Genomic DNA, 15,999 nt, shown 5'->3' with positions numbered 1-15,999 from the left:
AAAGGAGTTGCGCTAATATTGCGCAACATAAAAATTTGCAACTACCACCATTTTATTCTATAGGGTCTTGGCATTCAGAAAATATATAATGTTGGGGGGTTTTAAGTAATTTTCAGGCCTAAAATTTGGAATATAACATGGGTACAAAAAATGAAAAAAAGGCCTCAGTCATGAAGGGGTTAAAGTGGGTCTCCTGTAGGAAGAAGACCTGCGCACGTCTCTTATGCATGGAGTAAGCAAGTTGTGAGCGTTTACATGGCTCATTTAATCCCTAAACATTCAGGGATACGAATGTCACGGGTAACATTGGGTATAAATCCATGTGGTAGCTGACCATAAATTATGGTCCAGGGTACCAGGTTCAAGGGGGGAAACGGAAAACACATAGACAATAGCCATAGAAAGTGAAGAAAAGAAATCCACAAACCAGAGGGGAAGAAAGACGACATCAAATACACAAAGATTCCTAAGGGGAAGAGCCTAGTCTTCCAGTGGGCACAACAGGGTACCTCGACCCAGGTGGCCAACCTATGGGGTGTGTGGAGAAACCAAAGGCAAAGGGGTTCGCTCCAACATCAGAACCGGGCATCTTAATGAACAAAACATTAGTGATCATCAGTCAAAATAAAGTGCCATACACATAAGGGCAATTAAATGGGCATTCCATAAACAATAACAAAACTTAATAATACAGGCCAAGACACGTAGGCCTCGTCACGGCCATCACCTGAGAGGATCAGTCATCGTTCAACGGAAAAGGAGAAGAAAAGGATGGAAGGGCAAGGGACGGGATGGGTAGGGAGGGTGGGGAGTGGGCATAAGGTATCTAGTTCAGATATACAATACACAAATAATTTTTAGAGCGCTACTACTGTATGGATAAACTCACGTTATAGGTGTCACTGTGTCTCAGGAAGAGGTCCTCTGTAATCCCTGTATAAAACGTAAATTAGCCAGGGTAAAGGGGGGGGGGGGGTGAAAGTGGGGTGGATGGCTGCGTGCCTAGATGGACTTCGGCTGGCAAGAATGGTCAAATGCTGGGGCTGTGCCGACTCAGCTGGCCAGGCTGAGCCGCAACAGCAGTGTGAGGTGTACGCTGAATGGATGTCAGCGGATCAAGCTGCACGGGAGACCGCAAATGGGTACAAAGGTACCGCGGTGTAGTGGAGTCAGCTGAATGCTTAGAGCCGTCTGTGAAGATGGTGCTCAGTGCGTTCAGATAGCGCTCTAGGCACGTACCCATCCACCCCACCCTGTACCCTGGCTAATTTACGTTTTATACAGGGATTACAGAGGACCACAGTGACACCGCAAACGTGAGTTTATCCATACTGTAGTAGCGCTCTAAAAATTATTTGTGTACTGTCGCTCCATACAGGGCTCCTCACTCTGTTCACCATAGAGCTTGCACACTGTTTTTTTAACCATTTGTACCCACGTCCCCAGAAGTTGTTACTTCATGTAGTGCACTTTTCCATTTTTTCACAAATTTTTTAGTTCAAATATACCGTGAGTAAAGTACCAACAGGGGGCTCGTAGTAAATTTAGGGGGCTCTCCCCGTTATCATACGGGGCCACAGCTAGGGTCTGTTCACCGGGGAGCGTCCACTCAGTGGGCGGGTCCTCCAAAAGGAGAGCAGGCCCATTACAACTATGCGGCACACACTATCAGTGCAAGGATGGAAAGTATCCTGTAGTGGACACAGAACCCAGCGGGCAAACCCCAGGAAGGTAGCCAGCATAAGTATCAACACCTAGGTACAGATACGAGGCCCAGTAAGTGCATTGCAGTAAGGGAACAGATAGGGGTAAATGGTAGCAGAGTAAGGGGAGGGGGGGGAGGGGAGGCAATAGGGATGGGGTTAAAGGGAAGGAGGAGGGATGAAGGGGGGAAAGAGGGAAGAAGGGTGGAAGGGAATGAAAGAGAGGAGACCTAGGCCTAGTATCGCAATAATATGTAAGAGACAATGCATAGTACAGGTATCAGAGGTCCGAAGCCGAAAGCCAGATCGCATAAAATATCTGAGCAGGCTTTCCCAATTCGTCCCTGGATAGCAAGTGCCCCCACTAGGAGTCGCCCAAACGGGGAGCGGGCACGTAGACGGTATACCCGTATAGGTGGGTGTAGATGTGCGGGAGTAGATGTAGAACAGATATGGTTTTTAACACTCTATGCAAGGTACCCGAATGCAAAAGGCATTGTACCTGTCAGGCGGACCCCAAGGAGGCAAACAAACAATAAATAGTGCAGTATAAATGGCATTCAGCTTCAGATTAATACATTACCCGGAGGGCAACCCCCCCGTGTGGTCCGATGGTATGAGCAGAGGTAGAGTCCCATGGTCGGATGAAGTCCCAGGCTTCCATGAAGTGTTCCTCTTCAACAGATGGAGATGATAGGGGACTGGTAGGCTAGTCAAGTACAGGCCCGACCACGGGACCACCCCTAAGAGGGCCCCCTGCCTGCCACAAGACTGCCAGGGGTAGTACACACGGGGTGAGTTCTGTAGTGGGGGCAAGGTCTATACCCCAGTAGTCTACTCCCATCTTCCAGGGTGGTAGTCACTATAAGGTTAAGGCGTAGGCAGTGGGAAATCAAGGCACTGGGAGAGGTCATAGGCCAGAGTGTCTCCTAGGGCCTTGGTTCTCAACTGGTGGGTCATGACCCAAAAGTGGGTCGCGACCCCATGTTCAGTGGGTCGCTGCATGCCTTCCACTTTTGTAGGTGAGAGGCTTCTCTGGCTCCCCCTAGCGCAGCACTGTCAGTTCTGGTGCCAAGCAGCCATTCAGAATATGCTGCCCAGCGTCGAGTGTCAGCTTGGGATAGGATGGGGATATGGCCGCGAGGGAGCTCCATCCATACGTGCATTGCTTACACCTTCCTCATGTGTCCTGCGGAGGTGCCTGGATCAGAGTAACGCACTGTATCACACAATCACACCTATTACGCGTTCTGGTGTGGCAAGTATGTTGCGTTGCCATTCACCTGAATGGTACCCCAAATGCACCTCCCACCCACAGTTTGATCGCCCGCACCGGAAAGTGCGGTAATGCAATGTCGTGCAGTCCATTGCAGTGTGACTTGGGTCACGACTTAATGACCAAGGACAAATGTGGGTCCTGAGGTTACACAGGTTGAGAACCACTGTCCTAGGATAATCAAATCAGGATGAAGAGATCCTCATGCAGGATTAAAGTAGAGACATCCAGCTGCTATATCTAGGGTAGGGAACTGCGTGTGGCAGGATCCTTCCTTGACTTCTTGGAGTGAGAGACTTCAGTCCACTGGGGAAGCGAGGGCACCTCAGGGAGTATAGGAGCCGGTGGGTCCGGCCAGGAGTCCAGTTCCACAGAAGATATACTCAGGGTAGCATCAAAACCAGCAAGATCAGACCGGGAACGCAGAATCACCAATCGGCCATTTTTAGGCACCGACAAATGAAAAGGGTAGCCCCACCTGTAGGGGATGTGGAGGTCTCAAAGTAGTGAGGTCAGAGGTCGCAGATCCCTGTGACGGGCCATGGTGCGGGGTGACAAATCCGGAAAGAAGGTAATAGTTGCTCCGTCAAAGTCAAGGGAGCCACGCTCCCGTGCCTTGGGCACGATTTCCTCCTTCAGTTCACAGAAGTAGACCCGACACAGGATGTCCCTGGGTTGTTGCGCAGACAGGTTTCTAAATCCAGGGACCCGGTGCACCCTATCAAGGTCGATAGGCTCCGCCGCCCCTCTATTAGGAAGTGAATTAAAGATACCTTGGATAGTAGGTTCCAGGTCCACCATGCCCGTTGCCTCCGGCAGGCCACGGATCAGAATGTTGTTCCTCCTATTCCTGTCCTCAGCATAATCCATGTGGGTCCATACAGACTTACAGTCTGCAGATTATTGGCACGGTTCAGGTGGGGTTTGTTAGAGGTAGAGAAGCGAGAGATAATACTATCAAGACTTTGCATTTAATAATCGCATGCAAGTAAGTGTAACATCCCGATGTGCCTTCTCTCAGTAGACGCGGAGAAGGTGTTTGATAGGGTGAATTGGCAGTTCCTATACCATTCTCTTAGACAGTTGAATTTGGGCCATCAGCTACTGGCTAGGATTATGGCATTATATTCCGCCCCATCAGCTAGAATTAGGATAAATGGATGCCTTTCTGACCCTTTTAATATCAGTAATGGAACTCATCAAAGTTGCCCTTTGTCCCCAATTCTTTCTGTGATAACGATGGAGCACCTAATTAGTGGCCCTACGAAATAATATCAATGTTAAGGGTTTGCGACATGAGGACATGGAATACAAACTTGCATTATATGCAGATGACTTACTTTTATATGTCACTTCTCCAACTACTAATCTGCCTTCTATATTGCAAGAGTTTAAGGTTTTTGGTACTGTGAGCAATTTTAAGGTGAATCTCGCCAAGTCGGAGATCCTTAATATTTCTTTAACTCATAGAGAACGAGATAGGCTTAAGACATATTTCCCATTTAAATGGAAACCGATTTCTACTAAGTATCTGGGGGTTTATATTACTACAGATCTTATGTCCATGTACTCGCTTAATTAACTCCCATTAGTACGTAAAATAGAGGCCGAACTGCAGGTTTGGTCTCCACGATATATATCCTGAATAGGCAGAGGGAATGCTTTGAAAATGGATGTACTCCTGAGATTTCGCTACCTCTTTCAAACAATATCTATAAAACTGCCCAGGTCTTTTTTTCTTAAATTGCGTTCTCTTTTTGTTAATTTTATTTGGAGATCTTTGAAATCGCGTATTAGTTATCAAACTCTTATCAGGAAAAGAGAGGATGGAGGGTTAGGTTTACCGGATTTTTCTCTTTATTATAGGGCTTCAATGTTAAGTAGGATCCTGGAGTGGTTTAATCTAGACCCATTGAAAAAGTGGGTGGTTATTGAAAGAGTACTGTCTCCTTTAGATCCCAGGGCTGCCTTATGGTCCCTGCCTTCCCTTATACGTGGCTATGGAGAGTGGCCTCCATTGGTTTGGCATGCCATTCATTGTTGGCATAATGTACGTACTATCTATTCTCTCTCCACTCTTCCTAGCCCTTTAACCTCACTTATGGACAATCCTGCTTTTCCGACGGGAGTAGGAGTGTCTACATTGTTAGGGTGGCAAAGATATTTTTGGCCGCAATTGAGACATGTAGTGGGCTTGTGTAAGCCGGTGTGCTGCGCTTGGTTGTGTGTGATCCACCTTTTAATTGGTCTTTAAATTGTGTGGAAATTGTGAAAATATCACAAACTAAATACAGTGCCAGTGATCAAATCCTAATTGTGGCTGTATACTGAAAATACAAGTCGAAAAAGGTAAATGTGTTCGTGAATAAATATTAAATATTGTAGGATATTAAGTTAACAATGCAAGATATGTGTAGCATATGAAAATAAATAAAATATTGTCGTGTGGAAACAAGTTATATTTTGATTACTATTATAGAAGAATTTTTCCCTTTGCGGACTCATCAATAGAACTATAAGTAAAAGACACTTGACACACAATGCTGCTCGGAGGAAAATAGCATCTTGCTGTTCATAATCCCCGTTCATACACCTCTATATACATTATAATTTATTCACCTTTTATATCAGTAGATGTGTTTTTACAAGAATTTCTGTGCATTTTGGCTTGTAGCCTTTGACTGGCCATACAACCAGTTTTTATTCCATTTTTTCATATTCATATTTTATTTTTTTTATTTTTGATTGCCAGATGGAATAATTCACTCGTTTACACAATTTTCAACCAGATTTTATTTATTTATTCACAATATAACTTGTTTCCACACGACAATATTTTATTTATTTTCATATGCTACACATATCTTGCATTGTTAACTTAATATCCTACAATATTTAATATTTATTCACGAACACATTTACCTTTTTCGACTTGTATTTTCAGTATACAGCCGCAATTAGGATTTGATCACTGGCACTGTATTTAGTTTGTGATATTTTCACAATTTCCACACAATTTAAAGACCAATTAAAAGGTGGATCACACACAACCAAGCACAGCACACCGGCTTACACTTGATCACGTTGATAGATATTGCTGCAGCTGGCTAATTTCTGTAAATATATCCTAGCGCAACTACCCTGGTTGCAATGTAGTGGGCTTGACATCTTATACCGATGTCAGATCCGTTGCCCACTAATTCGGGGCCAGAAAAGCATGGCTGGCTTATGCACAATTGACCAGTTATTATGACACTCTGCTTCCTAGGTCCGAACTACATAGGCCGCTTACTCAGTTTGAGGCTTTGTGTGTTGCTAGTTCTCCACCTAGACATTCCTTGTTGATCCTGTACGCTATGTATCTATCTAAGCTCTCATCAGCCCCATTAACACATGTGAAGCAGTGGGAAAGGGAGCTGGGAGTGACTAGACTCTAGACTCAAAAGGTTTTCGAAAGACCAAACTGATCTCTGTTGGAGATGCCAACAGTCTATAGGTACCCTATTACATGTTTGGTGGGAATGTCCCCCGATTAAGACGCTATGGGATAGGGTGTTTACCCTATACAATTCTGCATATTCTACACAGGTGCAGAATACCCCACAACTTGCTCTCCTAACGATTATCCCCGAGCCAGTCTCCTCTGCCAAACGCTCAACGTTACAGTTTTTTCTGTTTGCAGTCCGTATGATTATTCCACGTCATTGGATAAGTTCAAGTACACCCTCTATGATAGAATGGTTGGAAGCTCTAAACCTTATACGAATGGAGGAAAGGGTGGCTATGGATAGAGACACGAAGGAAAAGTTTTGGGCTATGTGGAACGAGTGGATGGCATTTAAAGATTCTCAGGTATTTAGAGATCTATTAGAAACATTCCCAGAAACAACAGGTGGCATAGTTTCCTCGGTAGCTGTGACATCAAGCTAAAGTTTGTAATTCTGTTGTTTTGTTTATATTTGAAATATTAGATGACCAGGTTGGGAGTTGCTTTCTAGTCTTTAGGTTTTTTTTTTCTTCTCATGAGCACTTTTATTTCTATGCCAGTCAAATTTGTTCTAGCCTTAAAGTGAATTTAAACCCTCAGATTTTTTAACATAAACCAATACTGTAATGTGTGCCTTACTGTACTCCATGGTAGTTTCCCTTCTCTTTGCTGCTCTTCCTTTTAAATCCTTATCTCTTCTAATGCTGGGGAGAACTTCCGTTTTGCAGCTGACTGCCTCTTCTCTGGAATGTTACATGGTGTCTGTGTGCGCGCTCCCGACCTGAGCCAGGACTACAGGATGACGTCCTCCCAACTTCCACATCCCCACCCACTTTAGATTGGCAACAGCTGCTGCCTGCATGTGCCGTTTTACTCTTTTATGCTGTGTTCGTTCTCCTAATCAGAGCAAGGTATTTTTTTTTTAAACAAACTTTATTGCTTATGTTTTTTCAATGAATAGGTTGTTTATGAAAAAACATAAGCAATTAAGTTTGAGTTAGGGTTTAGTTACACTTTAATGGATGGACTAGAGATAAATACATAGGTTATCCTGAACTGGGATTTGGCTTAGGTTTAAGGAGAATGAACATTTATTAACCCTTAAACAAAGTCGATATGCAGTGGTTAACTTGATTTAAACTCTGTTACTCATTTGCTTACCAAAATAATGTGTAAATTTTTACTTAAAGGACAAATAAGACATATATGGCACACTGTTTTAATAATTTCCGGTTAACTATTTTAGCATTTGCTAAAAAAATGGACAAAAATGTAAAGCACTATTGAAGTCTTGTTTTTATACTTGTTATGCATTTAGGCAAGTAACGATTATGGTTTTTTTTTGTAATATGTGTGCATGATTAAAACTGTAAGAAGCTGTCTTGTGACGGCAGCACAACATGAGTCAACAGCGTTCCCAGACAAGGCAGTATGGGTTTCCAGCAGTCCAACACACCCCTTGCACAGTGCTCCAATCAACAATGTTGCCTGACTGCATAACAAGTAGAAAAATCATGACTGTAGACCAAAGGCTTATTTTTTGTTGATAAACTTCCAATCTTCTTGTGGTTACTATGTCCTAGTTGAAACTTTTTCATTCGTTCCCAACCCTTAAATAGCATTAACCTCTCAAACTTTTTTTTATAATGCATGTAGATCAAGCAAATATACATTATCCAGCAAAGTATTTTTTTTTTTTGTAATTCTTGGCCAAGCACCTACAGTCGTCATATTTCCATACAGCAGCTCCAACTCTCTAAGCCCGGCTTCTCTTCTCTGAGCTTACAGTCTAGTACTAGATCACAAGGAACAGAGCAGTCTATAGCAGAGTACTATCTACTAGCTGAGAGGAGGGAGTAAGGAAGTGTGGATAGCAGGGAGCAGGGTTGGGGCTTGCCTTGCAATGCCTGTGTTTGTGGAGTCACAAAGCGTACTACCACACACACGGGTGGGGGACCCTGCAAGAGAAATAAAACACTCTAAAACAGTATATCAGAGCCAATGCTCAGGGGACCAGCTGATTCTAGAGTTAACTAAAACTTGTAAACATCAAGAAGCAGCATCCACTGCAAGAGATTTAATCAGCATTTGAAATGGCTTTCTGGCTTAAATATGACTTTAAGTGGATCTTTAAGTGCAGTCAGTGATAGCTGGATCTGACAGCTAGTAGGTGTACATAGTGTTGACTGCTAGCTGTTAAATGGGCAACATAGATTAAGAACACATAAATAGAAAGGTAAAACAAAACAAAAGACAATTATTACCTGTGGGTATGCACCTTCAAATGCCCGATCAGGAGTCATGTGTTTAATGATATCAGCCAGGATGGTGTTCACCTCCCGTTTCTGTATATTAGTAAGACATGCCACCAGTCAAATAATCCCAAAACATTTATACAGCACAAAATAAAGTTAAACATGTCATGAAAAGTTACCCTAATGTTTACAACAGATACTATGGTTCTGCATAGGTCAACAGCAGTATCTAATTAAAAAACTGCACCAGAAGAGTTTTTGTTTCATAAGGGTATCTGATAATTGGGAATTGCTTTATTTCTCCAAGAAATGAAAGAGTGTTGGGGGGAACATCCCCCTAATGGGTCCAACAGCAATAAGTGCATTTAGACCTAGTACATTAGAGTACTGTCACAGTGAGTAAATCTGATTTCTTCAAAGCAGAAAATTATGTACACAGGAGTCTAAACATTTCAGTGTTGCTATTACATTCACTTTGTGAACAGGGCAGCCATCAGAAATTTTGGGGGCCCCTTATACAGCTTTAGGCCTGGGTGCGTCCCCCACCCCCATTGCCGCATGGTCACGGGTCGCCCGCTCACGCACACACACAAATGCCACGTGCATGTGTTTATTTGAATGCAGATGGTAGGGGTAGGGGTTTGGTTTAAATTTTAATCATTTTTTTACTTTATTTTTTTACTTATCACCTTTTTATTTTTTACATTTTGATGTATTTACATTGTTAATTGTTATTTATTTTTTGACTATTTTTTTTCACTTGACTTCACTGATATTACACAGGAGCCTGTGTGATTGCATTTGGAGGTGACAGGTTCTCTTTATTGACCCTGTCACCTCCAACACAGGAGTTCTAGCACAGCACTGTGCTCGTTCTCCTGTGACAGGAGTCTGTGAGTACAGCATTCGTGTGTCACTGCTCACACGGACGTTCTCTACTCTGCTTCCCGCTCTCCATTCTGATCTAGTTTGCCGTGATCCCGGGTCCTCCAGAAGAGCGGGGGACCCCAAAGAGCACGGCAGAAAGGGATCCAGTGGGCAGGGAGCGATATTAGAGGGAGCGGCTGGGGACACGGCCACCGGAGAGAGAGAGGGGAGGGGGAGAATCAGGCTGGTTACAAGTGATTTTGGATGGCTGTACTGCCGCTCAAGATCACCTGTACAAAATGGCTCCCACTTTACAATTAGCCTTGCTGCCTGCCCAAAGGCGGGTTAAGGGCCGATTCACAACACAAAGGCTGTGTACCAGGGTGTTCAACCTCTGGAACGCAAGCTGGCTGGCTCCCCGCATTCAGGGGTGGGAGGGGGGATGGTAGTGCATTGAATCGCACTGCAGCCACGCCCCTTGCCCGCAGTACAATTGCCCGCACCCGGAACGCATGCACATTCGTGCTTGCGTTTCAGCAGTATCTAATTAAAAAACTGCACCAGAAGAGTTTTTGTTTCATAAGGGTATCTGATAATTGGGAATTGCTTTATTTCTCCAAGAAATGAAAGAGTGTTGGGGGGAACATCCCCCTAATGGGTCCAACAGCAATAAGTGCATTTAGACCTAGTACATTAGAGTACTGTCACAGTGAGTAAATCTGATTTCTTCAAAGCAGAAAATTATGTACACAGGAGTCTAAACATTTCAGTGTTGCTATTACATTCACTTTGTGAACAGGGCAGCCATCAGAAATTTTGGGGGCCCCTTATACAGCTTTAGGCCTGGGTGCGTCCCCCACCCCCATTGCCGCATGGTCACGGGTCGCCCGCTCACGCACACACACAAATGCCACGTGCATGTGTTTATTTGAATGCAGATGGTAGGGGTAGGGGTTTGGTTTAAATTTTAATCATTTTTTTACTTTATTTTTTTACTTATCACCTTTTTATTTTTTACATTTTGATGTATTTACATTGTTAATTGTTATTTATTTTTTGACTATTTTTTTTCACTTGACTTCACTGATATTACACAGGAGCCTGTGTGATTGCATTTGGAGGTGACAGGTTCTCTTTATTGACCCTGTCACCTCCAACACAGGAGTTCTAGCACAGCACTGTGCTCGTTCTCCTGTGACAGGAGTCTGTGAGTACAGCATTCGTGTGTCACTGCTCACACGGACGTTCTCTACTCTGCTTCCCGCTCTCCATTCTGATCTAGTTTGCCGTGATCCCGGGTCCTCCAGAAGAGCGGGGGACCCCAAAGAGCACGGCAGAAAGGGATCCAGTGGGCAGGGAGCGATATTAGAGGGAGCGGCTGGGGACACGGCCACCGGAGAGAGAGAGGGGAGGGGGAGAATCAGGCTGGTTACAAGTGATTTTGGATGGCTGTACTGCCGCTCAAGATCACCTGTACAAAATGGCTCCCACTTTACAATTAGCCTTGCTGCCTGCCCAAAGGCGGGTTAAGGGCCGATTCACAACACAAAGGCTGTGTACCAGGGTGTTCAACCTCTGGAACGCAAGCTGGCTGGCTCCCTGCATTCAGGGGTGGGAGGGGGCATGGTAGTGCATTGAATCGCACTGCAGCCACGCCCCTTGCCCGCAGTACAATTGCCCGCACCCGGAACGCATGCACATTCGTGCTTGCGTTACGGTCCATTGAGATCAGCAAAAATCGCGCTTGGAGTATTAGGTGCGGGCGTGACTGCGGTGCCATTGATTTCAATGCACTGCCACCCCCCTCCCACCCCTGAATGCAGGGAGCCAGCCAGCTTGCATTCCAGTGCGTTTCAGAGGCCGAACACTCTGGAACGCAGCCTTTGTGGTGTGAACTGGCCCTCAATGTAGAAGAAAAAAAACTACTCTCCCGGCGCCCAGGACTGCCTGTCCCGAGCGATAGAAATTCCACACCCCTGCATTACATTGTAATATTCCCTATTATAATCCATTTTTCTAATTTCACCCCACAGGTTCTGGGCCTCTCACTCTCCCCCCTCCCCCTCTTCTCAGTGCTTTCTCCTTATGTTCTTAAGCTGCCCATACACCTGGCGATTATTGCACGATAGTCGCGGGTGATCCTGTGATCGTACGATAATCGTAAGGTGTATGGGCAGCGTGCGGCCGCATATACTGTACAGTCGCACAATTTTCGTATAACGAGCACGCTAGATAACCCGCCGAAAATCGTATGATTCTCAGCGGGTTGGTAGTGCGGTCGCAAGACGAAAGCCGCACGACCCGAGGTACGCAAGCGCACACTGCCCGCTCACCATTGCAATCATCTGCCAGCCCTCCCCTCAGCTGGGAGGACTTGCGATGATCGCAAGTACGATCTGCCTGTCCATGATGGGCAGGTCGAACAATATGTAATCACCTTACAACCATCGCACAATGAAAGTCATATGATGGTTGTATGGTGTATGGGCAGCTTTACACAGAGCCCAGTGTTTGCACCTGCACTTTATTATCACTATAGAAGGTTGTGTTCTCTTTAATGTGGTACGGAGGTCACTTTGTATTCAGCTCCTTCTTATACTCCTATGTCCTCAATGTGCATTCTTTATTAAAGTGTGCATATTGTACCTGACAACCAGTTTTCTGCTGTTCTGAAGTTTAGGTCATGAATACTCACATAGCATTCCTATAAGGCCTCATTCGCCTGTGTAGGCAAAAATCCTTGCACCGGCCCTGCGCATGCCCACCTGACAGACCCTCCCCCCCTTCCTCAATCACATGTTTTTTTCTGTATAGTGCTGGTGTACATATGACACCCCCCATCCTCATCCTTCTCCATTATATTGAGGCACTGTGCTGAAGGTCTTGAGACACACACACTAGCTCTCTCCTCACCCCCCTCCCCCAGCTCGGGAGCAGGAGGCAGATCAAAGACACATGACAAGCGATCCTGTATGCAGGACACACAGCAGTCAGGAGGGCTTACTATGAGGAGATCTGGAGATGGGACATTGCAGAGCTGACAGCCAGGAACACAGCACAACCTCATCAGCTTGAAAGTCAGCACTCAGAGAAGAGGGGGCAGGGCCTGACAATTACACAGGACGGAGCTCCTTCCCTCTGATCTATCAGGAAGTTTGTATGCTGGGTCTGTGCTCTGATTTTTCCACCCTGCTCACCTCACCTCAGGCTACTTGTGTTGCCTTTATACTAACGCTGGCCCTGGGCATGCAGCTAGCTCCATCATTTATGTCCGTTGCACACTCCTCCCCTCCCCCTTTCTCTCAGTGTCCGTCGGTCTCTCTCACACCTCCCCCTCCCCCTTCTCTGAGGGGAGGGGGGAAAGAGTGAGACACAGAACGACCATGCTAAGAGGAGGGAGGGAAGCATGAGAGAGACCCACCGACCGATGCTAAGAAGCTCTCAGCGTTGATCGATCTGTCTCTATCACCCCCCAGTCTCTATCACAACCCCTGGGTCCTCTGTCTGCTGGGAAACGCTTAATTTTCACCTCCAGGCAGGCGGCAGCACACATGCTCCTCTTCAACCTCTTCTGTCACGATCTCCGGCGCTTCTGCCCAGGGAAAGTTAGCTCCGCCCCCCTGTAAGCACTTCGTAGGAAGACACCAACAGCGCAGGGGGGGGCCCAGGACCAGGCAAATGGTACTATTCTTATAATTCTATAGTGAAAATGTATAGCTTGGAGCCCCCCCCCCCCGCCAACGGAGCCTCTTACAATGGTACTGGCCGTACTGCCCTGACGGCGGCCCTGCCTGCCTTATTAAAAGGTACAGTCTCCACCTTGCTAGATGCAGAGCAAAAAAAGTGTCCCTGGAAATGTCTTTAAAATGTTGTCAACTATGCAGGTAACATTCATAATAGTGGCTTTTTAGCCACTATGGGTGTATTTAGGGACAGCCAAATAGCCTACAAACTATATTCCAGATTGTAAAAGTAACTCCTCTAAACAAATTTAAGGAATTCACCACATACGTTCATAAACATATGGCCTAAACACCCTCTGATAGCGGAGAGCTTAACTTCATTAAATTTATAAAAACATAACGGATTAGTTGCTTAGTGGTGGTGTTTTTTGTATACGTCTCTTCACTTGCTGCCTCTCCTTCAACAGAAGACAGTTATATGTCATTAACCATTTTAGGTTGGATAGGGTCTGAGAACAGCTGCGTATAATGTCCTACAACAGGAATGCAAGATGGGAAGTCAGCTCTGTATTAAAATACATCCATTGCTGCATTCCTAACAATATTAGCTTTAGTATTTTTAACTTGTTGCCATCTGCCCATTGTCACTGAGCGGTCAGACGGCTGACAGCTCCCGGGGGATCACGTAAATACACATTTTTTGGTAAATGTAAACAATGCTGCTTTTTCCAGCGTTCTCTCCTCATCTCTGTTTCCACTCACTGCAGTTGTGAGTGGAGAGGAGACAGTGACAATCAGTTCAAAGAATACTGTGTTACTCAGCACTTGTTCTAGCAGAAATGTTGCCACAGTGGCAGCCTGCCAATCCAGTCAGAGTCCTGATTGCCACAGTGCCAGCCTGCCAGTCCAGTCAGAGTCCTGTTTGCCAGCAGCGCCAGCCGAGTCAGAGTCCTGATTGCCAGCAGCGCCAGCCTTTCAGTCCACCAGAGTCCTGATTGCCATCAGCGCCAGCATGTCAGTCCATCAGAATCCTGATTGCCAGCAGAGCCAGTCTGTCGGTCCATCACAGTCCTGATTGCCAGCCTGCCAGTCGGTAAGAGCCTTGATTGCCAGCCCTAATCAGAGTCTTGCCAGCAGTGCCAGCCCCAGAGTCTAGCCAGCCCCAATCAAGCACTTGTTCTAGCAGAAATTTGGCCACAGTGCCAGCCAGAGTCCTGATTACCAGCAGCGCCAGCCTTTCAGTCCTGATTGCCAGCATGCCAGTCCATCAGAGTCCCGATTGCCATCAGTGCCAGCCTGTCAAGAGTGCTGATTGCCAGCAGTGCCAGCCTGCCAGTCAATCAGAGTCTTGATTGCCAGCAGTGCCAGCATCCCAGTCTGGTCAGAGTCCCGATTGCCAACAGTAACAGCCCACCAGTCCAGTCAGAGTACTGATTGCCAGCAGTGCTAGCCTGCCAGTAGGTCAGAGTCTTGGTTGCCAGCAGCGCCAGCCCCGATCAGAGTATTGATTTCCAGCCTGCCATTCCAATCAGAGCATTGATTGCCAGCCCACATTTTTGTGTGATTGCAACAGTGCCATCTCCAGTCAGCGTCTTGACTTCAGGCAGTGCCACACAGTACCAGTGCCAGCCCCAGTCAGTACCAGTAGGGTATAAGCAGGTACCATTACAGCCCCAACCAGTGCACTAATTGGCAGCAGTACCAGCATGGTGTCAGCAGTTACTTTTACAACCACAACCAGTATCCTGATTGCCAGTAGTACCAGTACAGTTTCAGTAGGTACTGTTGAAGCCACAACCAGTGTTCTGATCGACAGCTAGAAGTCGTATCCAGCTTTTTAGGTAGAAGTACAAGAAATATACAGACACTACTAAAAATGTAAAAACAAAATTGTACACAAGTGAGGAGGCATTTCAAATTCTCAGTGTGACTGATGAGTGATGGAGAAACCTCACAGTCAGATTCTGGATCAGGGTATGAACCTATTGAAAGCAGCAGTTCAATATCCATCTCTGATTCAGAAGATGAAGTTGTCCCCTCTAAAAGAGCAGGGTGTGCTGTGCAATTCATCAAACATCCAGCTGAAATGCAGCAGGCAAGTGCCAGCACGGCGGTGCATCCCCATAAAGTTGCAAGCACCAGTAGTGGGGTAATTCAACATCAGCCACAAAGAATTAGGCCCCAGAGAGCACGTACTAGTGTGCCAGAGGCACTTTCTAATCCATTGTGGCTACCCTCTACTTCAGCATCACCTGTCATCCCCCCATTTACTGCCCATCCAGTTCAGGTTGAGACTGAGAATTTTACACCAATCCAATTTTTTATTTGTTTTTTACTGAATAACTTTTCTATTTAATTGTCTTTATTACCAACAATTTATGCAAGCAATCCCCATTTGAAGACCTCTTAGTGTTAATGAATTAAAAACCTTTCTCGGCCTAACACTGAAAATGGGACTCACCCAAAAAAATAAAAATAAATTATGATACTGGTCTACACACACCCAATCCACCACATGCCCTTATATTCTGCTACCATGTCCAGGAATAGTTATAAAATTTCTGCATTTCAGTGTCAATCCAACTTGCCCTCCCAGACGTGACCCCACATATAATAGACTCCAAAAAATTAGGCCGCCTATCAATTGTTTTCCCACCAAATTTTCAGAAATATAACCCCCCCCCCCAGCAAAATATCTGATGAGTCCCTTGAACATTTTACAGGCAGG

The 15,999-nt window shown here is 45.6% G+C and overlaps 1 protein-coding gene across 1 annotated transcript in view; it reads right to left on the bottom strand.

Annotated features, from left to right (window-relative positions):
• The window catches only part of LOC108796423 (UPF0505 protein C16orf62-like), a 503,129-nt gene that overhangs the window by 86,925 nt on the left and 400,205 nt on the right, over positions 1–15,999 (bottom strand). Inside the window, exon 20 of the mRNA XM_018567896.1 lies at positions 8,731–8,811. Within this exon, the coding sequence (XP_018423398.1) occupies positions 8,731–8,811 (81 nt within the window). The remainder of the gene's footprint in view (positions 1–8,730; positions 8,812–15,999) is intronic.

Source organism: Nanorana parkeri, unplaced genomic scaffold (assembly GCF_000935625.1).
Source record: "Nanorana parkeri isolate BGI_ZX_2015 unplaced genomic scaffold, ASM93562v1 scaffold1113, whole genome shotgun sequence".
NCBI lineage: Eukaryota > Metazoa > Chordata > Amphibia > Anura > Dicroglossidae > Nanorana > Nanorana parkeri.
The sequence above is the reverse complement of the archived record's forward strand: the minus strand, read 5'-3'. Positions and strand labels throughout refer to the sequence as shown.